The sequence below is a fragment of the Leptonychotes weddellii genome, chromosome 6, assembly GCF_054177405.1.
Source record: "Leptonychotes weddellii isolate Sample4059 chromosome 6, ASM5417740v2, whole genome shotgun sequence".
In the NCBI taxonomy this organism is placed as follows: domain Eukaryota; kingdom Metazoa; phylum Chordata; class Mammalia; order Carnivora; family Phocidae; genus Leptonychotes; species Leptonychotes weddellii.
In genome coordinates, this window is record NC_138374.1 from 113,833,758 (window position 1) to 113,860,939 (window position 27,182).

The following is a 27,182-nucleotide window of genomic DNA, read 5'->3' on the forward strand; positions in this document are numbered from 1 at the left end:
AAGAACATCAGTTTGGCTCTGTTGAGTTTTGACTCGTTTGATCTATGGAAAACTGGCTTATATTGGAGAGCATGGGATGGTCCTTATCTGACCCAGGTATAGAAGAGCCCCTTCAACCCATTCCTTATGTCCAGTCTTGAGAGGGCTGACCCAGAGCCAGCAGGCCAAGCTCCTTAAGGACCTGGAAGGCTCAGCTTTGCGGAACTCGAATATTTGGGGATGGGCCCTGGGCTGCTCTCCGGGGTCCTGAAGCGCCCTCTCCCACTGGTGGGGGCTGCTCCCCTTAATCTCTGGTGACTCCTAACCAGCCTTTGCCAGGAGTTCAGAAAGCAGTGGGGGAGGAGGGAAGGTATTTTCCGTCTTCCAAACTAAAGCAGTTTCAAAACGTGACTGGCAAACTTTAATAATGACTTCTGTTTCATGATTTTTCATCTTCCTCTGGTTTCAACTTTTGACAATTTTCTAAGTTGTAAGGACTTTTTTTTCCCCCTGGGAGCCTGGGGCACATAAAACCCTTTCTTCCCTTTTAATAGTGCCGGACCACACTCTCCCCCATTCCTGAAGGGACTCCCCAAATAGCCCATCCTGGAATCCAAACATGCAGCCAATCACGTCCCAGTGGTGCTCCCCACTCTTCCCCACCCTGCCCTGCCCACAAGGCCTTTCACTAACCCTAGCCTCACCCTGCCCTCTCAGCCACCTGGGACACTCACAGGGGATCTTCTGGATCTCATTGAAGAATTTCTCCTTTATCTTGGCAAACATGTCCTCCTTACTCTCCCCAGCGCCCCCACTCTCGGTAGAGTTGGGTAAGAGCCCGGTTGATATTGTGGCGGTGGTGGTGGTAGGAGCCACAATGGGCTCCTGGTTCCTCTTGAAGATGTTCCTCATGGTGGCAGAGGGGATCGCTGCAGATGAGAGGGAACAGGAGCAGATGAACATCCCAGAGGTCTGAGTGCAGAAAGCTCTACCCAGAGGACGGGGAAAAGTCTTTCAAAATCTAAAGACTACTAATAATAGTCCCTTTATGATGCAAAGATATTTCCCATAATATTAACAACTGCGGGAAAACAGCAACAGTAATAGTCAACATCAAGTTAGGACATGTATGAGTCAGGCACTGTGCAAAGTACTTTCCATGCATGACCCTCATTTAATCCAAACAATAGCCCACTGGTTTTTTTAAAGATTTTTATTTTATTTATTTATTTATTTGAGAGAGAGAGTGAGAGAGCACAAGCCGGGGGGAGGAGCAGAGGGAGAAGCAGGCTCGATCCTGGGACTCCGGGACTCCCAGGATCATGACCCAGTAGCCTAATGTTTGATTATTATTCCCATTTAACAGATGCGGAAATGGAGGTTCAGAGGGGTCAGGCAGATTTCCCAAGGTCACTTAGCTGGTAAGTTCTGAAACTGATGGGTGAACCAATCGGCCTGACTCCAAAGCCTGTAAACCTAATCGCTTTCATACATATCTCATTTCAATCCAACCACACAACTCTAAGAAGGAGGCAATGTTCTGCTTTCGAAGACTCCTTCTTGAGCCTTTCTCCTCCTTAACGTCTTCTGTGACCTCGTTCTGCCTAGATTCCTACCTGTTCCTATCAAATTCCTGCTGTCATCATCCCTGCCCTCAATCTACATCAACATCTCTAGAAAACAGAGGGCAAGAGATTGAAAGAGAAGCTGCCCATAATTTTACCACGCAGAGATAACTCAGGTTCACATATTGGAGCATTTTGTAACAGTTTTTCAGAGTTTTTTTTACCTGTTGAGACCATACTACATGTAATTCGGCATTCTGCTTTTTTTTTTAACGTAGGATTTTATCATAAGCCTTTTCTCTCTCTTTTTAAAAAAGATTTATTTATTTTAGAGAGAAAGAGAGTGTGTGTGCACACGAGTGGGGGAAGGGGCAGAGAGAGAGAAGCTGACTCCCTGCTGAACGTGGAGCCTGACATTCATTTAAGGCAGAGGAGTGCCCTGCTCTGTTAAAATTGGGGCTTTGGGAAGATAGCTCCACAGGCATTGGAGGAGGTGAGGCTGGGGCTGGGGGCCAGCAGACGGCTGGTTCCACAGGCCAGCCAGAGATGACATGGATCCAGACCAGAGTAGGAAAGTAGGGGATGGAGTAGAGAGGACAAATGTGAGAACCATTCATTCATTCATTCATTCACTCAGCAAATTTACTGAACTCATATCATGCTTCCTTTGTGGAACTCACCATAAAGTGAACTAAATAACTGTATATAAGTGAATATAAAATTGTAATTCTGAGAAATGCCAGAAAGGAGAGATACTTGGTGGTATGAGTTTATAATTTGACCTAATCTGGGAGAGAAAAAATGCTTTCCTTAGGAACCGACTGAGACCTGAGGATAGTGGGAAATGTCCAAGTGAGGAGGAGAGGTGCAGCCTGAGCAGAGAGAACAGCATGTGCAAAGGCCCAGAGGCAGGAAGCAGTGTGCTGAGTGCAGAACCTGAAGGAAGACCAGAGTGGAGGGAGCCTGGGTCCAGATGGGGCTGGCAGAGCCGGCCAGGCTGGCCCAGGCGCAGAACCTCACAGGCCAGAGCAAAGACTTCGTCTTTACCCAAAGACTAATGGGAAGCTGTCAGAGGGTTTTAAGGATGCAGGTAATGTGTACAAATTTACATTTTGAAAATTGCTCTTTGGCGGCAGTAAGTAAAAGCCTAGAATGCACCCTGACTCCAGAGGGAAAGGGAAAAAGTTTAAAACAGCCAATAATGGATGTCTTGTCATCCCCAAGCTCCCATGAAAGATTCTCCAGTGTTCTTGGGGAATCACTAGAGGAGAATGACAAACAGCCGCTTGGAGGGAACGTGGGGCTTGTTAATAAAGCCGTAGCACAGAGCAATGGCTTTTCCAGGGCCTGGGGCCTGGAAGGCCCTTTTAAATCCACTTCTGACAAAAAACAAAAACAAAAACAAAAACAAAAAACCCACGAGAACAAAGTTGCCCAGCTAAGCAAGGGGATAACGAAGATGCTCGAGAAGATGGCTCTTGACAGAAGGCAGGCGCAGGGTCATGCACCCAGAGATGGGTGGGGTAGATGCAGGGCCCACTTGCTCAGTTACACATCTAAAAAGTGCTGGGAGTCATCCTGAATTCCTCTCCTGCCATCACCACCACAAGGCATCTGCAAACTCCTCAGCTCCACTCACAGTGTTTTCCAAATTCCGCCACTTTCCACCCCTCCACCTGGAGTCCCACGGTAGCCACCTACCCGGAAGCTTTCCAGTCTCCTCTGCTCTGTCTAATCTCCACACTGCAGCCAGATCCATTTATTTTAAACCCTCCAATGGCCTCTCATCACACTTAGATTAAATCTCTGCTGGGCCTGGCCTCTGGCCCCTGGCTAGCTCCCCAGTGCATTTCCTAACTCTTCCGCTCTCACCCCCTCAGCTCCTGCCATATTGCAGACTGCCGGTCACAGGCTCACCAACCCAACGCATGGCTTCACACTTACTTTCCCCCCAGCCTCGGCTCTTCTTCCTCCAGAAATCTCCTTGACCTTCCTGAGGCACCATCAGCCCCTCCTGTCTTCATTTCCCATCATGGTCCGTCATGCCAGTAACTTTTTCCCTAATTCCCTACATCCCCTCCCCTTCTCTGCCTGGCTAAACACCACTCCTGGAGAGATCCCCTGGCCCGTTAGGGACTGAGTGTTCGTGTCCCCCCACACTCATGTTGAGATCTAATGCTCAACTTCATGATGTTCGGTGGTGCTCAGGTGATCGGGTGGAGCCCTCACAACTGGGTTGGCACGGGAGAAGCAGATGCCAGAGCTAGCTGGCTCCTTCCGCCATGTGAGCAGCCAGATGCCGACGGTCTGTAGCCTGCAAGAGAGCTGTCACTGGAGCCCAACCGTGCTGTCACTGGAGCCCAACCGTGCTGGCACCCCAATCTCAGACGCCCCAGCCTTCAGAGCTGTGAGAAAGACATTTCTGTCGTTGATAAGCCTCTTGGTTTATGGTATTGTGTTATAGCAGTCCGAGCGAAGACACCCACTATCGGCATTGTCCTCTCCACTGCCCCCCAGACCACTGAGCACTGCAGGTGAGCATCCTGCATGAAGGCAGCTGGGCGCCCCAGAGATTCTCAACATCAGCCGGCCCTTCAGCCCTGCATGGAAACCTTCGGTACACTCCCCATCAACTCACTCTGCCTCCCTTCACAATGGACGCTGCAAACCTCCTATTTCCACGGCCCTGGGGCTTGCCCACGGCCCCAATACCTGGCCTGTTATTATTAGAAATCACTGAAGAGAAATCTCTGATAATGCCCCACCAGAGGCCAAACCACTGACCTTCGTGCATATTGACCACCCTCTCCTCCTAACCTCCTGTTTCAGCTGAGTACATTCCTCCTATCTAAGGTCAGGCCCTCCATCTCGGAGGCGATCCTTCTGACCTTCACAGGACACCTTCTTGATCCGTGTTCTTCCTTATGCCCAACCTTTCCTGGTCAACTAGTTTGTTCAGATCTAGTCGATTCACAGCCTACTGGGGACTGGTCACCAGGTCTCCTAATGCCTGCCTAATCCTATTTTCCTCTAGACCATGCAACCTCTTCAATGGTGGAGGATACACTTGTAAAAAAAATTATTTGTAGGCTCAGGAATTATTTTAGAATAGTGAATGTTTTCATTTGAGCCACCACCATATTTTTAAGAGTTGGCAGCTACTGAGTGATACAAAACAAATAAAATGTGCAAATAACATAAACAAACAAACAAAACAAAACAAAAATGGGAACAGGGAAAGGCGGGGCATAAGAAAAGTTCCCTCTATGGGGCGCCTGGGTGGCTCAGTCTGTTAAGTGTTCGACTCTTGATTTCTGCTCAGGTCATGATCTCAGGGTTGTGAGACTGAGCCCCATGTCAGGCCCTGCTGGAGAGTCTCTCCCTCTGCCTCACCCCCTGCTCACTTGCTCTCTCTCTCTCTCAAATCATAAATGAATAAATCTTAAAAAAAAAAAAAAAGAAAGAAAGAAAGAAAGAAAAGCAAAAGAAAGGTTCCCTCTGCTGGATTTTTCCATTTTAAAATACCACCAACCAAACAATGAAACCCCTCCCCACCCCTCCTTGTTCAGCTGCCTCAGTCTCCCCCTCCGTTCAGGACCACGCCCCACCACATGGTCTCTGTTTCCTCGCCGCTCTCCCTTCAGCGTCCCCTCCGTGGCTTCTGCCCCATCACTCCACTGATGCGGCTCTCTGCATGGTCACAGGTGACTGCAAGGTCGCTGAGCCCAGCAGAACCTTTCATTTGGTCGTACTCGACCTCCCTTGTGTTCCCCCCAACCACTCCCTGATTTTCATCATAATTTGGACTCCATCAGTTGCCTCAAGGTTTGCCCTCAAGCCTTCTCTTCCCAGGCCAAGGGCCTCCGGGTGACCTCTAGCACACCCTGGCCTCAGCCACATCGCCATTCCCATGACTGTCAGAACCCACCTTACTTCTGAACTCCGAGGCCCAGAGGTCCAGCTGGGCCCTTGACAAACCCCCTCCATCCTGTACTTCCTCTCGCTCACCTCCAATCAGTTCTGCATGTACGACCGAAGCAATCTTCATAAAACATGAATCTGACCTTGTCACTATGGTAAAAGCCATCCCAAGGACACGAACCACAATCCTGAACGTGGCCTACGAGGCCGTCCTATTCCGTACCCAGCGTCATTTCCTCTTCCCCTCCGCTGAGTCTCTAACACCAACCACACCCGCCTTCTGTTATTTCTTCTAATACACATGCGCCGCCCCCAACATACACACTACATGGTCTTTGCACAGGCTGTGTCCCGCTCCCCAGCCTCACGGAGCTAATGCCTGCACATCTGTCTCAGCCCAGCTCAAATGGCACCTCCTCAAGAAAGCCTTCCCGACCACTCTCCTGGCTCCTGCCGCCACCCCCACCAGATCGAGGCCTGATATGTGTCCGTGGCTCCATCCAGACTCTCACAGTACTTACGAGGCCTGGGACTATTTAAGCAGAGACTGCACTTGTTTTGCTCACCCCTGTCGCTCTGGTGCAGGGCCTGGAGAACTATGGCCCGCGGGCCACATCGAGCCCACTGCCTAATCTTTGTAAATAAAGTTTTATTGGAACACGGCCACACTCATCCGTTCACACAATCCCTCTGGCTGTTTCTGCACCACAACGGAGCCAAGTGGCTGCGGCAGAGGCTGTATGGCCCGCAAAGCCTGTGATCTCTACTCTCTGTCTGGTCCTTTAGGAGAAACTTTGCCGACCCTGCCCCAGCAGATACCATGCCGCTGACATATGACAGGCATTCCGTAAACATTTGGTACGTGCTTGGAACGAGGAATGAGCAGGACACAGACTCTTAGATCACTGGGCACATGATGTCACCTCGAAGATGACACCGGAGCCTGTCCTTCCCCGGACGCCCAGGGCACCAGTGCCTGACTGCTGGCAGGGCTCTTTCCAGAAGCATGTTAAGACTCAATCCGACTGCTCCAGTAGTCACCAGGCTGGGTCCAGGGCCGCGCACCGCCAAGAGTGGGGAGCGTGTGCGTGCATGCACGTGTGTGACCAGACAGGTAAGTGGGGGTGTGCACAGTTCTGAGGGCTGCCCACTCTTCCTCTCCCTTGGCAGCCGGCCCTGTGCTATGGAGTCGGGCACATTCCCTTACGAGCTGTCTGACCCTGGCTGGTTTCTTTGACCTCCCCGAGCATGAGACGGCTTCACTGTCAAACAGACCTTGCATTCCTAGCACCTTTAGTCGAGGCTAGGATTAAATGGGATGGTGCGTGCCCTTCCCATGGCCCCAAGCCTGCCCAGAGCACTGAGAAGTGCGTCTCCTCTTTCCAAGGCTGCTCTTCAGGCTGAGTTTCCATTTCCCCTCGAGAGTTGCTCCCTCCGAAGTGACTCAATGACCCTTATCCCCTTGCTCTGCGGTCTTCCAGAGTCCAGGAAGTTAAAAAATGTAAAGAGAGAAAGCAGCCCAAGCCCTCTCCCCACCACCCAATGACCCCACGGTGCCCTCCGGAGGCTCCAGGCCCCTCTGCCCCTCTGCCCTGCCCCGGGGCCCTCCGAGGTCTGCCCTCCTCGGGGGACCTTTCTTTCTTTCTTTTCTTCTTTCTTCTTTCTTTTTTCCGATGCGGGGCTCAATCCCAAGACCCTGGGATCATGACCTGAGCTGAAGGCTGACGCTCAACCGACTGAGCCACCAGACACCCCTCAGGGGGCCTTTCTGTCAGGACAAGGAAGACGGGAAGCTCGTCAGTCTTCCTACTTTCCCTCTTGCCCATCTTTAGTCTATCAGCCCAGCAGGCAGAGGGATCCTGTTACGAAAACAAAACCCTTATAGCGGCTCATTTCCCTCAAAGTACCCCGTCCTCCCGACAGCCTTCAAGGCCCTGTACACCCAGCCGGTGCCCTCGCTCCTCTCCCCGCCCCCCGCCCCCCACCCCGGGCTCTCCTCCTTCCCTCCCTCTGCCTCGCTGGCCTCCTTCCAGATCTTCACCCATGCCAAGCACACTCTTAACTCAGAGCCTTGGCACGTGCTGTTCCCTCAGCCTAAAACACTCTTCCCTGCAGATTTCCACATGGCTAGTCTTCAGCTCAGCAAGGTCATCTGTGATGACTGTTTTCGAAAGTGCAAACCCCACCAACCACTGGCACCTCCTTCACCCCATTTTTTTTTCTCTACAGCTCTTATCACCAACTGACACACGCTATATTTTATCATTTCAGGTGTCTCCACTCACTTTAAGATTCATGAATACAGGGATTTCTGACTAGCACATAGTAGGCCCTCATAGCTCTCCATTCAGGCATGGATGAGTCACATGCCTTTCACATCCACAATGCCTGCGCTCTCCAGCCTCTTAGAACTCACCCAGTTATGAATGTTTGTGACATCACCAACTATTTCTAGGGCACGTACGCATTTCTAAAAACAGCGAAGTTTTATGTTCCCTCTTGGGTAAGCCTAAGGGGTCAGTTTTTTCTTCCCTACTCATTCCACCAGAAGCTAAGGACGCAAGATGTTGAAGACTCAGCACTAGTTCCCAATAGTCCTATGGAAAACCGAGGCCCAGAGAGGTGAAGTGACTTGTCCAAGGCCACACAGCCCCTGCTGCTAGCAGCGCTGGGAGCAGAATCTTCTGGAACACCATCCAATGCTCCTCCCCCTCCAGCACAGCTGCCTCCTTCATCTCCAGGGCTCTTCCCCACTCTGGGATGCAGGCTTCCTGCGTCTGAGCAGAGACGGAGACAAGCACAGGGAAGGAGGAAAAGCCAAATCCTCAGGGATTTATAGCTGCCTTGGCCTCCCTCATGGCTCAAGCTGCAGTCCTGGGGAAGGCAGCCAGCTGGAAGGGCTGAGGATGATAAATGATTGGAGGCTCCAGGGGCTCCCAGGATGGAGTGAACTCCTCTTTCTGGTCAGAATCGCCAGAGCGGGAGACATGACATGGGACCACCAGGCAGCGAGGGCTGCAAGGGGCTGTGACACCAGCTCCAGGACACCGGGGAGACAGGCTGGGGGCTGCGGGGGGGCGCCTGTTCTGGGCCTGCAGGGTTGGGGTCAGCGTCTGACAGCGGGGGGGGCGGGGAGGGGGGGAAGGGGCGCCTGGGAAACCCAGCCTGGAGCAGACAGACAGGGGAAAGGATGAGGAAGGGTCTCATTCCTGGGGAGAGCCTGGGAAGCTCGTGCAGACCACCCCCCACAGCACTGCGCCCTCAAAGCCTGGCTCGGCGGGTTGGAAGTGTGACCCAGGAACCCTCGAGGGGCCACAAGCGCCCTGGCTCACCATGACGCGGGTGGTCGGCGGCCACACTGCGCGAACTGAGGTTCTAAGAATTCAGAGAGACTTGCCGGGGGAAGTGAAAGCTCAAGCCCAGTGGCTGGAAGTCAGATAAGCCTTGAAGGCTCTGCGCACCGGGACAGTGCCCTCCGCCTGGCTTCCATCAAAGGCTGCGGGAGGAAACCACAGGCACGAAGAACTCAATAATCAGTTACGTTCCCAGTCTTGTTCTCGATGAATCTGCCTGGGAGGGCACGGTCATTTCAGAGATAAGACGAATTCCGCTCAGCTAAGTGCCTGCCCCACAGTCAGCATCAGGACTAGAGCCCAAGTCTGCCTGACTCTCCCACTCCCTTCCCCCCTCCCCGGGTGGGGTTGGGGGACAGGCCACAGCAAGGGGGAGCCTCCAACAGTGGGAACAGAAGCCCAAGGAGCCGGGGTGGAGCTGAAGCTAGGTAGCCGGGTAGAGTGGAGAATCCCCGCAGGTATTCCCTTCTGCCCCCATGCCCAGATGGTTGCTGTCCATCTGTCTGTCTGTCTGTCCAGGATGGCCACTTGGCTCCTGTGACAGTCTCAGTCCTCAGCCCTCTGGCCTCTCCTTCTCTCCTCGGGGGAAGTCAGTCCCACCTCCGGACTGCAGCCACCACTCAACGAGCCCTCCCCACCTGCACGTACCCCTTCCCCAGCTTTTCCTCCTCCCCCACCCCTGCACCCTCACGGAGAAGAGCAAAGATATGGCCACTTCAGTCAAGCTCTGCTGGACACCGGAGTAAGTGGGCCCGGAGCGGGGAGGGGGCAGGGCCAGGTGAGGTGGTACGTGTGGTCTAACAGTCCTTGCCCACTCGAGCCCACACTGGGGTCCCTGAGCACTAGCTCGCTGCCTCTGGCCCCTTCTGGCAGGGCGAGCAGCCACGTTCAGCCTGGCGGTGGGGGGGTGGGGGGCAGTGTCGGGGAGCCAGTGAAACGCTGGTTGACTTATTCTTTATCTTATCCATTTTTCTGTCACGTAGGAGCAAACCCGAGGAAGCAGCCCGGAGCAGGGGAGGAAGCAGGATAGCAGGTGGGTGTTAAGAAGGTCATATGAGGGGCGCCTGGGTGGCTCAGTTGTTAAGCGTCTGCCTTCAGCTCAGGTCATGGTCCCAGGGTCCTGGGATCGAGCCCCGCATCAGGCTCTCTGCTCCGCGGGGCTTCTCCCTCTCCCACTCCCCCTGCTTGTGTTACCTCTCTCGCTGTGTCTCCTTCTGTCAAATAAATAAATAAAATCTTTAAAAAAAAAAAAAAGAAGATTATATAGAGAGCCTTGGGGTACAGCAAGACAGGGAGGGCCGCTCCCTTCTCCAGAGAGCCCCCCAGCAAGCAGAAACAGCAGGCTTCTGAAGGCTGTCTCCTCCTGACTCCAAACACCCAGAGGTGCTCAGAGCTCAGCTGTGATCCCTGTTATCTAAGATGCCGTTGACCACAACCTGTCGGGTAGGATGGAAGGGGGTCAGATGAGAGGCAGAAGGCTGCATGAGCTGGCCTCGCACCCACTCACACTCACACCCACAGAAGCTCTCGGATCCTCTGCTTTTAGGGTCTTTGCTTAGCTCGTGGTCAGCCGATGTGGGAGCATCATGGAGGTTAACCTGCCCCAGGTCTTCGCTCTTTGGGTAGGTGTAGATCTCAAGAGAATGTTAATTGAAAAATGAATATGCACAAGAGTAAGCATAATATCGGTGGAGGGAAAGGGGGAGACGTGTGTAGATATGTGCTTATATATTCAGAGACTGGCTCTGGAAGATGCAGAGGGAGTTGGTGACATGCGTTGTCATTGCTTCAGGGGAGAGGAGTTGGGAAGGAGTAGTTGGCAGATAGATCGCTGTGCACCCTGCTGTAGTTTTTAGATTTTGAAGCACACAAATATATCTGCCTATCCCCTCCCCCACCCCGGGGGCTTCAGAACCAGGAGCCCGGTCCCCAGCCTTGCAAAAGAGGGCACTAATGAGGGGGTTTGTGTAGCTCACCCAGGAATCACCCAGCTTGGGAGGCACCATCAAGCCCTCCCCCGCCTCGCCCAGAGGCCACGCTGCTCCCTCACCCCACCCCTCCTCTGCCCTAGAACGCATCAGCAGCTCTGAGGCCCCACACTCTTCTCAACTGGCTTGTGGGCCCCCAGGGTGTCCTCCCTGATGAGACTCCCTTCAAAATCAGATTGTGACCCCGCACCAAAGATAAGTTTGATCCCCACCCCCACCCAAAGCACATGGGCGTGCACGTGCACACATGCGCACACTCACCACCAACTGCCACCTCAAACCTATTCAGTATGATCTGGGGACCCCGCACCTCTGTGGATTATCACACTCAGGCCTGGTCTCAGTACAGGTAATGGGGTGCTAACTGGATACAACGTATTTAATGTCTCCTCAGGTTGTATTTGCAGAAACCAAAGTAATGAGATGGAAATAGGCAACCAGCAAGATGCCTCTCACCAAAGCCAGCAGACTAAGAAGATCAATACTTCAGGATAAGTTTCTTTCTTTATTTTTTGAACCAATGCTCCAGTCCCACATTTGGTCCCGGGAGACAGAGGATAAAGTTTCAGTGAATTACTTTTCTAGCTCATTTTGAAAATAAATTAGCCATCTCTGTGAATTCCTTGTGTAGCGAGACCTGGGGCAGGCCACACACACCTCGATTTGCAGCAAGGTTGCCATTGCTTGTCTATAGAAGCTGAGTCTGCTCTTGACCCACTGCAGGGTCCCAGAGAGCTAGGAAGTCCCTCCCAGGGTCTAACTTCAATCCCTCCTGCTGCGACGACACTCAACTCACACTCCCTTCCCTTCTTTCGCATCAGCAAATCCCAGGCCACCTGAGGAGAGGCCCGGGGGTCTGCAGGAGGCGAGGGGAGGCGATGAGCAGGACTGAGGCCCTCCCAAGCCTCTGTTGGCACCTCGGGCAGTTAACCATCCCTGCTCTGCTGACCGGTGGTGACCGAAGGGGAAGGCTGCACGCCTGTTGCCGGGCGTCTGTCCCTGAAGCTAGACTCGGGGCGCAGCTACTCTTCATCACAGACTGTGGGAGCTGAGGGAACCCGGCAGACAACACAGTCCAAACCCCTTGTCTGAAAAAGTAGCGTGGCTGAGCGACAGGGGCAGCCAAGTCCTCGACTCCCTGCTCTTTGTCGCCCCTGCCCCACCCCCAGCAGCCCACAGGTTCCAGTTCATCCTTGCTTAACGGGAGCAAGGTGCAGGGGGTGCTGGGAGTGGGCAGGGACGCCCCAGTCAGGCCAGGCCCCGGGGGCCCGTGTCCCTCTGCCACCCCAGCCGGGACCACAGCTGGGACCAGGACATCGGAGCCCCTGGGCGGCGGGGAGCGGCGCTGGGGTGCAGACTTCTGCAGAGCGAGCACCGCACACTCCAGCTGAGGGAGAAGCTGCTGAGTCACCTCCGCCAGCGGCCCGCCGGCCACTGGCCAGGACCGGAGCTCCCGGGCTGCCAGTCCAAGGGGTCCCACTACTCCTGGACCTCCTGCATTCCCGCCCTTCTCCCAAGACTCAGAATCCTGGGTCTTTGTCCAGAGCCCCGCTGCCCGGCAGCCGACAATGTCTCCCAGACCCACAGGCAGCTCTCCGGGGTGGAGGACAGGGCTTCCATGGTGGGTGTCAGGACACTCGGGAACGGGCTGGGAAGGCTGGGGGAGCCTGACTGAGTGGGGATACATGGCAGCTTGGAGACCTGCGACCCCCAGGCTGCCTGGTGCAGCGGGGGTGCGGAGGCCTGATGCCCAAAGTGTCACGGAGCCTCTGTGTGTGCTGTGAGTGGGGGGCACGAGGGTTGGGGCCCGGGGCGGGGGAGGGGCTGTATCCTCGTCACGTTCAGCCGGGAGTGCTGCTTCCGGTAGCACGCGGGGAAGCCCTGGTTGTGGGACAGGAACCCGGTGGCTTAGTAGTGATTACCCGACACAAATCCACAGGCCCCCTGCTCTGCCACATGTGAACGGCTCCGTACCTCCCGACACGGGCCCTGTTAGCCTGCATGCCAAATGCACATCTTCATTTTGAGCTAAAAACCGTTAAAAACTGACGCATCTTCTTCCTGACTAAACGTTACAAGCTTTGAACACACCAGCTCTGCTAAGTGCTGCCCCGTTAAGGGACCGGGGGCTAGAGGCTGGGCTGAAAGCAAAAGTCTTTGAATTTGAGTGTGCGAGCGTGGAGGTGTTTCTGAGCGTTTCGGGGGCTGCGAGCGTGTGAACGTGAGGCTGGGGTGTGTGGGCGTGGTTGGGAGAGAAGGAGCAGGCTGGAGCAAGGTGACAGGGGCCCCAGGCGGCTCTGAGGGAGAAAGTGAGAGACACCAGGAGCCTCCTCCCCGGAGGCCTGGCTCATGGAGACCCGGTTGGTGCCCCCACTGTCTGCCAGGAGCTGCAGCCGGCGTGGCCCCGTCTCCGCCCCGGCACGGATGAGGGCTCCCCCACCCTGCGCAGGCTCCTGGACTCCTAGGCCCCTCTCAGCGCTCACAGCCCGGAGAGGAGGAGGGGGCAAGTGGTGGATGGCTCCATTAGCCGAGTGATGGAGCAGAACTGCGGCTCAGCTTTGCATCCCTCAGGCCCAGCCAAGCCAAGTGACAGAGGCCACTGAAAGACCGGGACAGTGAAGTGCAGGGTACCGGCAAGGCCCTGTGTGTGACAGCACGTGTGACTGTGCTAACACACGTGCATGGCACCGTGAACACGTGTGTAAACAAGCGAGTGAATGTGTGCGTCACGCAGCCATATGGGAGACTGTGAGAAGCCCTAGGAAGAGAGAACAGGGGGTCTCAGACCACACCCCTTGTCCAGAACTTGGGGATGACATGCAAAGACCCTGTACTTGGATAGCGAGCGGGATGGACCCCAGCGTGGGGGCACCTTGCAGAACCACAGAGCCCCGGGGTTGGGGGAGACCGCAGGCCCCCAGCCCCCCTGCAGCATCCCTGTCACCTCTTGCCGGCCCCTCAGGCGAGCGGATCCTCTGCTTCCACAGGTGGCCTGAGGGGTGGGACCCGAAGGAGGCATCGGGGGACCCGGTGTCTCTCCCCTTCCTTCCGCCCTTTGGAAAGTGCCTCTGCACCTCCCTGGGTGGTCCCGTGACCTTCTGAGATGCTTGGAGACCTAACCTCTGAGCATGAGCAGCACGAGGGGTGCAGGTGTAGTGAGGAGAACGTGGGCGTTGGAATACAGGGCTGGGTGCCAGGCACCCGGGCACCCCTGGGAGCAGGGCTTAGGCCCCAGCATCATTCCTCAGCTACAGAGACAGGGCGAGGTGCCTGTCCCGGCAGGGCCCCGTGAGAATGACATCAGCCACAGCGTGCCACCGCAGAGTGACCCCTGAGCACACCCGCCTTTCCTTTCCTCGGTGCTCCCCAGCGGGGCTGGTGGCGTCGGCGCTGACCGTGGACCCCAGGTCAGGCCTCGTGTCCCCAGAAGGAAGCCGCAGCCCTGGCCGAGAGCCAGGGATTCTGCTCTCCAGTCCTACTCGGGCCAGGAGGCGAGGGGCACTTTGGGGAGCCCGAGGCTGGGGGTTCTCCTCCCAGCCCCTCCCTGGTCCTGGGGAGACTGCGCCACTCCTGCCTGTGTCAGTCACTTGCGTGAGACTCAGCTCCCCGAGGACTGTAAGGGCTGCCGGGTGCGAGGTGTCTTGGCCTCTGCATTTCCTGCCGCCCGGCCCTGCACCCAGGAGCCGCCTGGCTGCTGGGCTTGGCAGGTAGGGACTGAGAAGATGGGGTGTCACCAGGCACTGCACCCTCCCCTCAGGCAACCACATCCAGCAAGCCCCCTGCTTCAGAGGGGAGAAGGGAGACTCCAAGGCTTGGGGCACCCTGTCAAGGCCAGATCCCCACAGCCTAGGGCCTGAGTTGTCATTGGCCCCGGGGGAGGCAGGCCTGCAGAGGGAGACAGACCGGCAGCCTCTGGCAAGCTGTTTCCTCAGTCTCCTCCCTCGGGAAAGGGAGTCCCACGCAGTTCAGACCTCAGGAGAGTCGCAGGCTGAGGAAGGGCATGAAGATTACTTCCCTCCTTAATGAGGGACGGGGCAGAGGTTGTCCGCCTTATCCAACCTTGAAGGTAACGTCAGAGCTAAGTGCCGGGAATACGAGATGAAGAAAACTCAGCTCCATCCTCAAGCAGCTCAGGGAAAGACGACACACTCAGAGCTTCTCAGAGGTGGAGCAGATGGGATTCTCCCCAATGACAAGAGACCTGAGGCTCCGAGATCAACTTACCCAAGGCCTCACTGTGAACTGGAACCCTGATTTCCTGGCACCCAGCCCAGGGCTCTTTCCCTCCTAACAAGCAGCCCCAGCTCTCGGGACTAAGTGTGGGAGAAAGATATCATGAAGGCCCTGGGCCCACAGGGTGGGGGTATGTGCCAGGGGAAAGGAAGGAAAACTCCCCTTCCTAGAGGTTCTACTGAGTGCCACACTGACTTCCATGTCATGTTCAGCCGTGTCAGGTAGGTACTAGTATCCCCATTTTACAGATGAGGAGACTGAGGACACTCACATCGTGTCCAATTTCCCCTGCCCCATAGGACGGCAAGAACTGCCCTCAGGTGGCAGAGTATTTTATCGGGGGCTAAGCAGAGAGCTGGGGGCAGTCAGGGGAGCCCAGTCTGCTCTCGGCACCTGGGAGGGGGGGTCAGCTGAGGAAGATGCAGTCTGCTCCCCCCCATTCCCTCCCAGATGCTGGACAGGCCCTTGGGAAAAAGATGTGCCCTTCACTTTTCAGATGAAGATGACCATTACCACCAACACTTCTGACAGCTCATGGTCTCCAAAAACTAAAGTGGGTCACGCAAGTCCCGGGGGCACAATTATATTCCCCGAAGAAGCCAAATTTCTCCTGCTTGACCTGGGGGCCAGAGCAGACATGGGGAATAGGGGCCCAGAGGGGCAAACCATGTCCTCAAAATGCCAACAGGCTAGAGGAGGGAAGAGATGCAGGACAATACCAAGTTGGAAAGTCCAGCTTGGATTTTATGTGGATCCAAACCTGGGAGGCAGGACCACTGAGGAAAACGGAGCCAGGTCAAGCCCGGGGCGGGGGGGGTGGGGAGGGGCAGCCACGAGGCGCACATTAGCGCCCAGCCTCTGGATCAGATGGACCTGGCTTCAAGTCTCAGCTTTGCCACTTGCAGCCCTGCACACTTGGGCAGGTAGCTTAGCTTAGCCTCTCTGGGTCTTGCTTCTCCCTCTGTAAAATGAAAATGAAAATAATTGCTGTCTTGTAGGGTTGTGAGGCTCAGGGACAGTGACGGCAGAGCACGGTATTGTGCCCATATCCTGTTCCTGAGGGGCTGGAAACTGCAAGGAGCACACAGGGGTGGCTCCGGGGGGGCGCGGGGTAGAGGGCAGGTGGGCCTCTCCTAAGCACCGTACTGTGGCCCAGGTTAAGCTCAGCACCCTTCTCTGTACTTCCTGGAGACTGCAGCTCTTTGCGCTGGTAGCCAGACCTCTCTAGGTAAACCATTCTTCCCCTGCCCGTACCCTCAGCATCAGCCCAGTCAGTCTTTTAGGACCCAACTCTGGGCTGAGTCCTGTCTCTGAGCCATGGCACTGTCCCGTGTCCAGACAAGTCCCTTCACCTTCAGCCTGCCCCTCCCCCCCACTGTCCATCACTCAGCATCAGCCAGCCTCTCGAGCAGGGCCTGCTGGGGCTTCATTTTTTTTTTTTTAAAGATTTTATTTATTTATTTGAGAGAGAGAGAATGAGAGAGAGCACATGAGAGGGGAGAGGGTCAGAGGGAGAAGCAGACTCCCTGCCGAGCAGGGAGCCCGATGCGGGACTCGATCCAGGGACTCCAGGATCATGACCTGAGCCGAAGGCAGTCGCTTAACCAACTGAGCCACCCAGGCACCCTGGGGCTCCATTTTGTTGGCTCAACTTTTCAGATTCTTACGGGTGGGTCTGACCCGGTCCTCCCCATAGAAGCTAGCAGAATCTGGCCCTTCTTCCTCTGGCCACCACTCCCATTCTGCAGTGACAGAGCTTGGAAGCAATGAGGCGAGGTGGTGCTGGTGTCCCGAGGACATCCCAGCCGCACCCTAGCCATGCCAGTGGGCCACCAAGCGGCGGTGACGTCCGGCAGGTGGCTGGAGGGCTGGTGTGCTGCTCAGGAATGGGCGCTATTGGGAGAACCAGTGTCTGGGAGTCATTAGCACACGTGGCTGGGTGGGGGTGGGGGAGTGTTGGGAGAACACTCACCCCGGAGAGAAGGAAACCAGAGACGGGCTCCAGGGAACATCCACATTTAGAGGATTTGCAGGAAGAGGGGAAATGCCAGGAAGAGTGAAGAACAGCCAAGGATGGAAGGAGAGCCAGGAAGAAGAGAAAACGGATGTGCGGTGACAGAGGTAAGAGAGCGGTGGGCGGGGACACAGGCAGCCTTTGGGATGCTCGGGAAGGAGAATATACCGATGACAAGTTGTGCGTGTTGTTGAATCTAAGTTACACCTCAATCAAGAAGAACAAAGAATGAGCAGAGGAGAAAGCTCTCTCAGCTAATGTGTGGTCAGTGCTCCAGCTCCGCACTTACACCCTCCATTCGGCCTGCAAGAGCCGGACTAGAGGGCGGCCGGTGGCGGGGGAGGGGGGGTGGCGGCTAACAGGCCACTGCCCAGGGCGCTGGGCACCAAGGGGCCCACCTGCTTCACCCGTGATGCGCCGGTGCTCCTGCTGAGAGACCATGGAGCAAAGGCACAAAGAACCAGGGAGCACCACTCGGGGGAGCTTCCAGAAAGGAGCCCCAAGCCAGGGACACAGGGGTGGGCTTGGAAGGGGCTGGACAGTTCTAGGCAAGAGATCTGGCAGGTGGCAGGGGAGGGTGTCTGACAACTGCAAGAAGAGATGGGACCCCTGACCACCATGGCCCTGGAAGGTGCAGGAATGACAACCGACAGCAGGTGGGTGGTGCAGTAGGACCCCGGTCCTGGCTTGAGAGACCCCACCTTCTGGGACACATACTCCACAGAACCTGATGTGGGGCAGGAGAGCCTCCTTGGGCCAGGACGCCAGAGGCCTCTAGGCTTTCTCTCCTAAGAGCCGAGGCATTGCTCTCCACCCACCATGGCTGAGCACACTGAGAATGGGCCCTGCGGTAGTCAGGAGTGAAATGCACACAGGTTTCCAGCCTCTCTGCCATCGGCTGGAGACCCGAAAAGGACGTGGGCGGAGGATCATCCCCTCCAGGCAACGGGTGACACTTAGCATGCACAGAATTCGGCAACCGTAGGGCCCAGCTCCACATCAGTTCTGAAGGGCCACACACAACACAGGTTACAGCAGAAGAAACTGAGCCAGAGGGAGGAAGTGACTGGCCCAAGGTCACAGGGTTCATGGGGCAGAGCCTAGCTCCCAATTCAGTGCTCTTCTAAGCCAGCAAATCCTCTGGCTTGGAGAGTTTGCCAAAATAGGCATGATGTGAGCATCAGGGGTTTCAGTCTCCCTGTGGCATGGCCCCGGGTTAAAACTCTAACTGGAATTCCTGGTGTGACTCCCGTCAGACCCCCAGTCCCTGTGGCTGGTAAGCGGGAGGCAGTATTTAACCTTTCCCATATATGGAGCCGGTCTGTTTCAGTAGTTCTGATTTTCTGCCACATATTCAAGCTCCTCACACACTTGAAGCAGGAAAGGCTTCAGGCATCTAACTTCAGTTTTCTCTAGCAGCCCTCTCGGCTCTCCTTGGCAGCCCCCTCAGAGGCGAGGACCACAGCGCATCTCCGGGGCTCAGAGGTGCTCTGCCCCTGCCCCCAACACTGTACTGGGGTTCCTCTGCTTCCCCCTCCAACCCCAATGGTGTGAGGGCTGGGGCAGAAGATGAACTCTTCTGGTGGGGGCTCCCCCTCTTCAGGCTCAAAACGAGGGAGGAGTTTTACATAGTCAGCACTTTCCAAAATCCTGATGGGATGGTGATTTTGTGAGGTAATGAGTACTCCATCATTGAGAGTATTCAAGCTGGGATTAGACACTAGTGGAAGGGATGCCAGAGACAGGGAGGGGACACAGGCTTGGCCTAGATGAACTTCAAAGTTCCCTCTCCAACCCCCTGAGTCCCCAAACCTCTGACACCTCATTCCACCCCTTGCTGTCAGCTGGCTTCATTCGCCCAGGCTCTGCCAGCTCCCAGGCTCTTGGTCCTCAAGAGAAGCCACCACCCGATTACGTGGGGAGCTCAATAGTTCTCTTCGTAACATCACTACTCTTGCAGGGAAGGCTTGGGGGTATTGAAATCAAATACAAAATGGAGACCAGACTTGAGAATTCCCTGAGCAGACAAGGCCATTTAGGCCATGTCAGCAAAACTAAATCTAGTTTATTTCATGAACATAAGCAAAATTTAACTTAGATTAGTTCTTGTAAATGCCTCTGATATTCATTAAAAAAAGAAAAAAAGTTGTCTTCCTAAAAAAACGGTATAAGAGAATCACCTTTAACCAATCCCCTGCCAAGTGGAAACCTCCATCATAATAAAGCACTCTTGGTAAAGGGTAAACAACTTCCTTCTCACTTGATAAGCCATCCTGTGATGTCCAGTCCCTGAGCGTCTTATCAGTCTTTGAATTTAAAAGCTCCCAGTTCACCAACTGTTCTTTTTTTTTTTTTCAAGATTTTATTTATTTATGTGAGAGAGAGAGAATGAGAGAGAGCACATGAGAGGGGGGAGGGTCAGAGGGAGAAGCAGACTCCCTGCTGAGCAGGGAGCCCGATGCGGGACTCGATCCAGGGACTCCAGGATCATGACCTGAGCCGAAGGCAGTCGCTTAACCAACTGAGCCACCCAGGCGCCCCTCACCAACTGTTCTTAAATGCACAATGAACTCTTACTAAATACTATTTATTGATTTGGTGGTTTCAATTTTGCTTTTTCTGGGCTTGGGGTAGGATGGGGGAGGAAACAGGACAAAGGACGGCATGGAGGGAAGGGGGGGCCTGGAATCCTGTGTGGCCACCACCAAGGGAGTTGGGGGGCACACTGCAGGGCGGGTCTCCGTGAGCTGAGTTGGGACCCAAACAAGCAACAGCCCAGCGCTGGCCTCCTGATTGGGGGTGGTTGTCAAGTGAAAAGGGAGCCCGCTTAGCTCTCCGAGGTTTGTTAGAGAAAAAGGTGAATGTTGAAGACGTGTCATGGCAGGCAGCTCGTTAAGCCCACGGAACTTAAAAATGGTGAGACACACAGGCATTGGAGGGGAGGGGAGCTGGGGACTGAAACTCCGGCTCAGCACACTAGAGGCAGGAACAGCAACCCCTGGAGAGACTGAAGCCATCCCCAGTAGAAGGAAGGCTGCTTAGCCATCACCTGATCTCCCCAGGTAAGCTTGGAGCAGGACCCTGCTGGAGATGCCGCACCTGCTCAGCGAAGAGAAGATGAGCCCCAGAGGATGGCTGAGCTCCGTGCAGATGTCGACAGAGATAAGACATAGTGACACACACCTGCTCTGGAGGACTTCGGAGCCTGCCTGCTCACGGACACTCTACTTGGTTTCCCTGGGTCCGAGCACCCCTCAAACGTCCTTTATACCACCTTTCTGATCAGTCTGCTGTGCAGGCTTTGGGACTAGACAGCCTTCACTCAAATCCTCCCACCTGCCAGCTTGGTGACCTTGGAGAAGGCGCTCCCCTATCCTGGACTTGTTTTCTCTTCCATTAAATAGAGACACCATGGATCCCTACCACGTAGAGTTAAATGCACCAGCCTTCATGTACCTGGAATGCAGTAGGACCTCTGGCAGGTTCCAGAAAGCAGGGAATGTGGGGTAAAGGGAGGGTCTGGGAAAGGTTGCAATGGCTGGATGAAGATGCAGAATTGTTGCGGCTACCTTGCTTGGCGGTGCCAGACTGGGTTTGGAAAACAGTTATGGCTTTCACTGAAAAAGGGAGGAAAACTAGGGGAAACAGATTCAGAGTCAACCAACACACAAAGGGCACCTACTGTGTGCTCAGCACTTTTTCATAGATGATCCTAATCCAGGAGGAGGGGCCAAGCACTGGAAGCCAGCTAGGTAGTTGACTGGTGTGAGGGCCGCAGTGACTCTAGGGAGAATTCCAGGGACACCTGGGTGGCTTGGTCATTAAGCGTCTGCCTTCGGCTCAGGTCATGATCCCAGGGTCCTGGGATCGAGCCCCGTATCGAGCCCTGCTTGTGTTCCCTCTCTCGCTGTCTCTCTCTGTCAAATAAATAAATAAAATCTATTAAAAAAAAAAAGGGGGAGAATTCCAGAAGTGCAGGAGTCAAGAGAAGGGAAACCAAGAAGGGGGGGGGGGCAGTGAAATGGTTCTTTTTCTGGCTTAGATCATAGGAGAAGGTCCCCAGCCCAAGGGCTCTAGGACGAAGGGAGGGCTATGGGGGGATCTCGCCTCAACCTGGCCTGTTAACACACTGGGTGGGAGAAGTGTTGTTGAGCGCCCATGGTGACCTGAGACCTTGGACATCTACTCCAGGCTTCACCCCTGGGGGCTCAGGCTACTGAGGAGATAGCATGGGGCTTATATAGGACATAAGAACTGCAACACACCTTAGGATCGATTATTCCAGCCCCTTCTTGAACAATGGGAAACCAAGGTCCAGAGAAGGGAAATTACTTTCTTTCTCTTTTTTAAGATTTTATTTTTATTTATTTTAGAGATTTATGAGTGGGGAGATAGGCAGAAGGGGAGGGAGAGAGAATCTGGAGCAGACACCGCACTGAGCATAGACCCTGACGTGGGGCTCGATCCCACAACCAGGAGATCATGATCTGAACCGAAATCAAGAGCCGGACACCCAATTGACTGGGCCACCCAGGAGCCCCAGAAATTACTTTCATATCAATAAGAGAGTCAGAGCTAGGATCTAGGATGCTTTCCACTACACTGCACTTCCCACACCCTGACCCTGAGTCATGGGTCCTCTCTGCCTCTTAAATTCCACATTGGAAGCTTTATATACTAGGGGAAAATGGACTGAGGCTCAAAGGGACACAAGAAGTTCCTAAGGCCACACAACAGGTCAGACAGAGAAATGCAGGGTATCTGGTCATCTTTCCCAGGATACAACAAACATTAATTGAGCATCTACTAAAACCCAGGCAGAGTGCTGGGAACAGTCTCGTACCTCACCTCTTTTAAACCTCACATAGAAGCGAGGTGCTAGAGGGGCTACCGCCAGACTATCAGGGTTCAAGTCCTGGCTTTGTTAGTTCAGCGTCCTCAGATACATTATCTGGGCCTGGGTCTCCTCATTTTGTACAATGGGACTAATAATAGTACCTATCTCACAGAGTACAAGGAGATAATCCATGTAAAATACTGACAACAGCGTCCGATGAAAGTTAACTTTCGGGCGCCTGGGTGGCTCAGTTGGTTGAGCGACTGCCTTCGGCTCAGGTCATGATCCTGGAGTCCCAGGATCGAGTCCCACGTCGGGCTCCCTGCTCAGCAGGGAGTCTGCCTCTCTCTCTGACCCTCCCCCCTCTCATGCTCTCTATCTCATTCTCTCTCTCAAATAAATAAATAAAATCTTTAAAAAAAAAAAAGTTAACTTTCAAAATAAATATACCATTTGACCCAGCAATTCCACTCCTTGGAATGTGCCCCAGAGAAGCGAAGATATATGTTCTCTCAAAAGCCTTGACATGCAGGGTGCCTGGTGGCTCAGTGGGTAGAGCACGTGACTCTTGATCTCAGGCTTGTGAGTTTGAGCCCCACGTTGGGTGTAGAGATTACTTTTTAAAAATCTTAAAAAAGAAAAACAAACCTTTACATGAATGTTCATAGCACCCGTGATAGTTCTTAGTAATCAAAATCCAACCCAAATGTCCATCAACTGATAAAAGGATAAACCAAGTGTGGTCTATCCACACAGTGAAATTAACAATAAGAACAAATGAAATGGCACCTGCTAAACCCCAGAGACGCCTCGAAAACGATGTAAGTGAAAGAAGCCAGGAACAGAAGAACACATATTATCAGATTCTGTTAATATGAAATATCCAGAAGAGGGGCATGTGTAGAAGCAGGCAGTAGATCATCAGTGGGCTAGGGCTTGAATAAAGGAATAGGGAATGACCGCTAACGTGTGCAGCTTTCTATCTGGGGTGAAAAAGTAAGTTCTGAAATTAGATTATGGTGGTGTTTGCACAACTCTGTGACTGTACTAAAAACCACTGAATCATGCACTTTAAATGAACTATATCCCAATAAATCTTTTTTTTTTTTTAGTAAAAAATCGATATGCCCCTGAAAAGTAAGGAGCATCCAATCACATTTGGGGGGGGAGGGCGATGAGGTTCAGAGAGATCCAGCACTTAGCCCAATATGGCTAGCAGTTTGCAGGATCTGACTTTGGACTTTGTGTTATTGAACTCCAAGTCCAGGGCTCTTTCCCGAATCTTCTCCTAAGACCTAATCCAGCCCGGACTCCCAAATGTCTTGGGAAAATCTTCCATTCCCTCCCCCTGACAAGGCTACTCAGCAAATTCTCCTTGCTATCTAACCTAAATCCTTCCAACTTTCTGAGGTATGAGTGCAGGGAAATTTGAGGTCAAGGCCAAGGTCACAGGAGATAGGCACCAGGCTGGGCCCCTCCATTTCTAGCCAATGTGCAATGCCTTCTTTAGGAAGTCTGGGGAATGGAGCAGAGGAAATACAGTGGACTCTGAGCATGAGCTCATGGCTGACTTTGGAGGTGACCTTGGCAAAGCAACCTCATCTCTGGGGCTCTTGGTAAAATGATATTTGGAAAGAGGCTCTGAGGAGGGCTCCAGAGGCAACATTTCCAAGGCCCTGAGTAACTCTGAAATAAAGTGTCCTCCCTTCTCCATACCTGCCATTCACCCCAGATGACCAGCTGCGAGGGCTGTGGGAGAGTGGGCATCACTCCGTTGCTGGCTTGGGTATCTGGTCATCCCTGTGGTCTTCGGCAGAGACCTTCGGTAACCACATGTGAGACCCTTGGCCTAATCATCAAACCAGTACCATCAGCCGGTCAGCTCAGCACCATCTCCCACCCCAGGAAGGAGACAGATGACGGAGGGGATAAAAGTGCTATCAAGCAGGGTCCTTGACTTACTTGGCAGGAAAAGTGCTGAATATGACACGGCGTCAATGCCCTGCTTCCAGGCAGCCCCCTTCCCTGCCTCCCTGCACTGCAGATAGCCTGGCTGGGGGTGGGAGGACGAAGAGCCGCCTATTTTGGCCATCCCAGGGAAGGCATGACCCCAGTCTGTTTGTGGCTCCTGGCCAGGGTGTCCCAGCTTGAAGGATATGTTCAACCCTCCTGCTTTCTGCGTATACAGCTGTGGACCCTGTCCAGAAACACTCCTGGCCCCACTGCCAGGAAGCATGGAGAGACACAAAACCACGATCCCTTTTCTTGGCCAAATGAAAAAGAGCAGGCACGGAGAGAGGCCAGATTCAGCCCAGAGTCACCCAGAGTCTGAGTGGCCTCACTGGGAGAGCGGCCCACTGGGTTTGGTGCCATTTGCAGAAATTTCAACACACCAGAGCCTCAGCCAGGAAGGCTGCCTGCATCACAGAGGCTGAGACAGTGTGCATCCTCTAGGCCCGCTGGGTTTTCCAGACCATCACCCACCTGATTGGATCCCCAAGACACCTCAGAAGAGGTGAGACAGTCATCCTTCTCCATTTTTTCAAATGGGGACAAATGAAGTCCAAAGACGGGAAGACACAGCATGTGTGGGACCATGTGCAGTAACTCAGCAATGAAATCATTGGCTTCCAGATCCTTCCGATCAACTACAATCACATCCCTGCCTCACCCCACTCCTAGCTCCAGTGTTATGTTTCTTTTTCTGCAAAATGTCCCTTTCAGTTTTAAGAATCACCATAACAATAGCTAAATCTTTATTAGCACTGTATGCCAGGTACTTGCTATTCTTAGAGCTTCTCATGTCCACCCTATGGCGTACCAACTAATTTATTTCCACGTTAAAGATGATGAAACTGAGGTTCCAAGTGTTTAAACCACAAAATCCCAAAGGGGTTGGGGCAACCTGGCGCCCTGGCATCTGAGCTCTCAGCCACTGTACAATAGCGCTGAGGACCCACGAATTACAAGGATCCATACACTTCAAGCCCCATCAAAAGATGGGCAAAGGTCCCAAGGCAGGCTCAGAGAGTTTGCTCAAGATGGAGCATCGAAGCCAGGAAGCCAGTGCAGGGAAACTGGGCTGCGCTCTTGCCCAGGGGCCATGTGCTGAGGGGCATGGGGACAGGCTGCAATCTGTCTCCCAGCATCGGGCTGCCCTGGAGGCCCAGCCCCTGCCAAGCCGTGGGGAGCAGGCTGAAGGCTCAGAGCTGGCAGCAGTGACCTGCCCCACCGTGAGCAGCAGTGAGAGACTCTCCTGCCGCCAGAGCCGGAGCCCGAGCGGCTTAGAATACTGCAGGAGCCCCTGCGGGCGCAGGGCTAGCTGGGTGCAGGCCCAGGGCCGTCCTCCCCGCCCCCCCCAATCTCAGTCCCTCAGCTGCAAGCCCACAGCAGCAGCAGAGCGGGCCCGGTGGCCAGAGGTCACTCTGGCTACATGGTCTCCAGGGACCACCAGTTCTGCGGATCAGTTTGGGAGCCTCAGCACCAGGTTTAGTCTCAGGGGGCAGCTCTGACCTCCAGGAATGTCACTGTGAACTTTTCCGGGGGCAGGTAAGAAAGCTAGCTCATTGCCAAAGTGGGGAGGTGAGCTCGACGGATCCACCCCCACGGCTGCCCCCTAGGAGATTCACGGAGAGCGGGGAGAGCAGGGGACTCCCACTGCAGGAAGTCCTTGCTCGTACCTCACCTGAGCCCTTCCTGCTGCAGTGCAGCCGGCCCCAGGGCCTCATACAAGAAATGCTTCTGCTTCCAAATGCGCCCTTTGTGAAATTGCTAAGACTCGACTCCATGAGCAACACAGTGATCACAAAAGCCATCAAAGAAGCCGGCGGCTGCCGTGGGGTCAAGAATTTCATTTCAGTTGAGGAAAGGCTGGGGGCTTCGGCCCTCCTCCCCCCAGGCCCTACCCAACTTCAGGACCCAGAGAATAAGGAAGCAGGATGCAGAGGAAAAAAAAGAAGAAGAAGAAGAAGGAGGAAAGATAACAAAACAAAGGCAGGGGGGAACAAATTATTCACAGCCTCTCTTGACCTGCCAAGGACTTTTTCCACATCTTTCCCTGGCTCAGGGGCCCAGATAAGGAAGCAGCTTCTGCATGGCTCTGCCTGAGCTTCGCTCAATGGGCCATCTGCTCTGAGGCCTTTCTGCAAAAGCTTTAAAAGTCCCATTTCTCCAGGGAGCTGGGAGCTGGGGAGGCGTCAGCTCAGAACAATAAGGGAAATTTATTAGGGATCAGGGCGGCCCGGGAGGTTGGTGCAGGCGGGGCCGGATGCTGTCCGAGATACAAAGGGTTATTGAATGCGGTAAACCCAAAGGCTCCTTTAGAAGTCAAGGGCTCACACGGGAGGCCCTACACTCTGCAACCTTCCTTTCCAGAATCCCTCCCCGTCCCCCACCCCATCCCAAGTCACACTCATCTCCCGTCCTTTGCCACTGGGCAAATATTGACTTTCTTTCACTCAGGGTTGCCAGTGGAACTGAGACCGACGGGGCTGGCTAGCATCCCCTTCCTCGGGGAGGGCAAGGCAGGCTCTCAGCAGAAGAGCACCGAGCAGGGGCCAACAGAGACATGTCAAGAAAGAAAGCCTCAAAGGAATATCACGGTCTTGGGAGTAATATTTCTGTCTTTCTTTCTTCTGCTTTGTCTCTCTGTCCTCTGTCCCTTTCTCAAGCACATTTGGGTTTATTTTCTCACATTCTGGCTGTCCTGCACCCGCCTAGCGTGTCTGACCCAAAGAAGCAGCATACACTAGCTGGCAAACGACCAGAGCTCTAGCCTGGGAATTACGGTCTCAGACACCGGGCAACCTTTGGCTAGTCTTGGCATTTCCTGGGACCTCAGTGTTCTCATCTGCAAAATGGGAGCGTCAGACTAGATGCTCTCAGAATCAGGTCAGAGGTGCTTTCCCATCGGCGACCCATGTCCTTTCTGCGGCCATCAAAGTCTATTGCCTCGTGCTGTCTGATTTTAGAAGAGCTGGAAAATATCTGCTTGGTGCTTAATGGGGAGAGTGGAAAGAGCACTGGATGAGGACCCCCAAGTGCAGGCTCAGCGCCATCTCTGCTGCTTACGTGCCCTGTGATACTGGGCAGGGTGCTCCCCTTGGCCGAGTCTCAGTTTGCCCATAATCAAAGTCAGAGACTGGATGAGATGAACTGCACGGCCTCTTTCAGTGCCTCGTGCTGTGGTTCCACTCACCTAACACATGCCCAGGAGCGGAGATGCCTTTTCTCCAAGACCTCATTTTACAGCCCTTTCCTGGTGACTAACCTTGAGTGGAAGGCTGTGCCGCT

At 54.1% G+C, this 27,182-nt stretch overlaps 1 protein-coding gene across 2 annotated transcripts in view; it reads right to left on the minus strand.

Moving 5' to 3' along the window:
* The window catches only part of SYT2 (synaptotagmin 2), a 105,817-nt gene that overhangs the window by 14,143 nt on the left and 64,492 nt on the right, over positions 1 to 27,182 (minus strand). The window contains exon 2 of one of the 2 annotated variants that reach the window (XM_006739641.3): positions 714 to 908. In XM_006739641.3, coding sequence (XP_006739704.1) covers positions 714 to 891 — 178 coding nt within the window. In that variant the 5' untranslated portion in view covers positions 892 to 908. Of the gene's footprint in view, positions 1 to 713; positions 989 to 27,182 lie in introns of those variants that run through there. The other variant, XM_081825000.1, reaches the window with a different exon arrangement.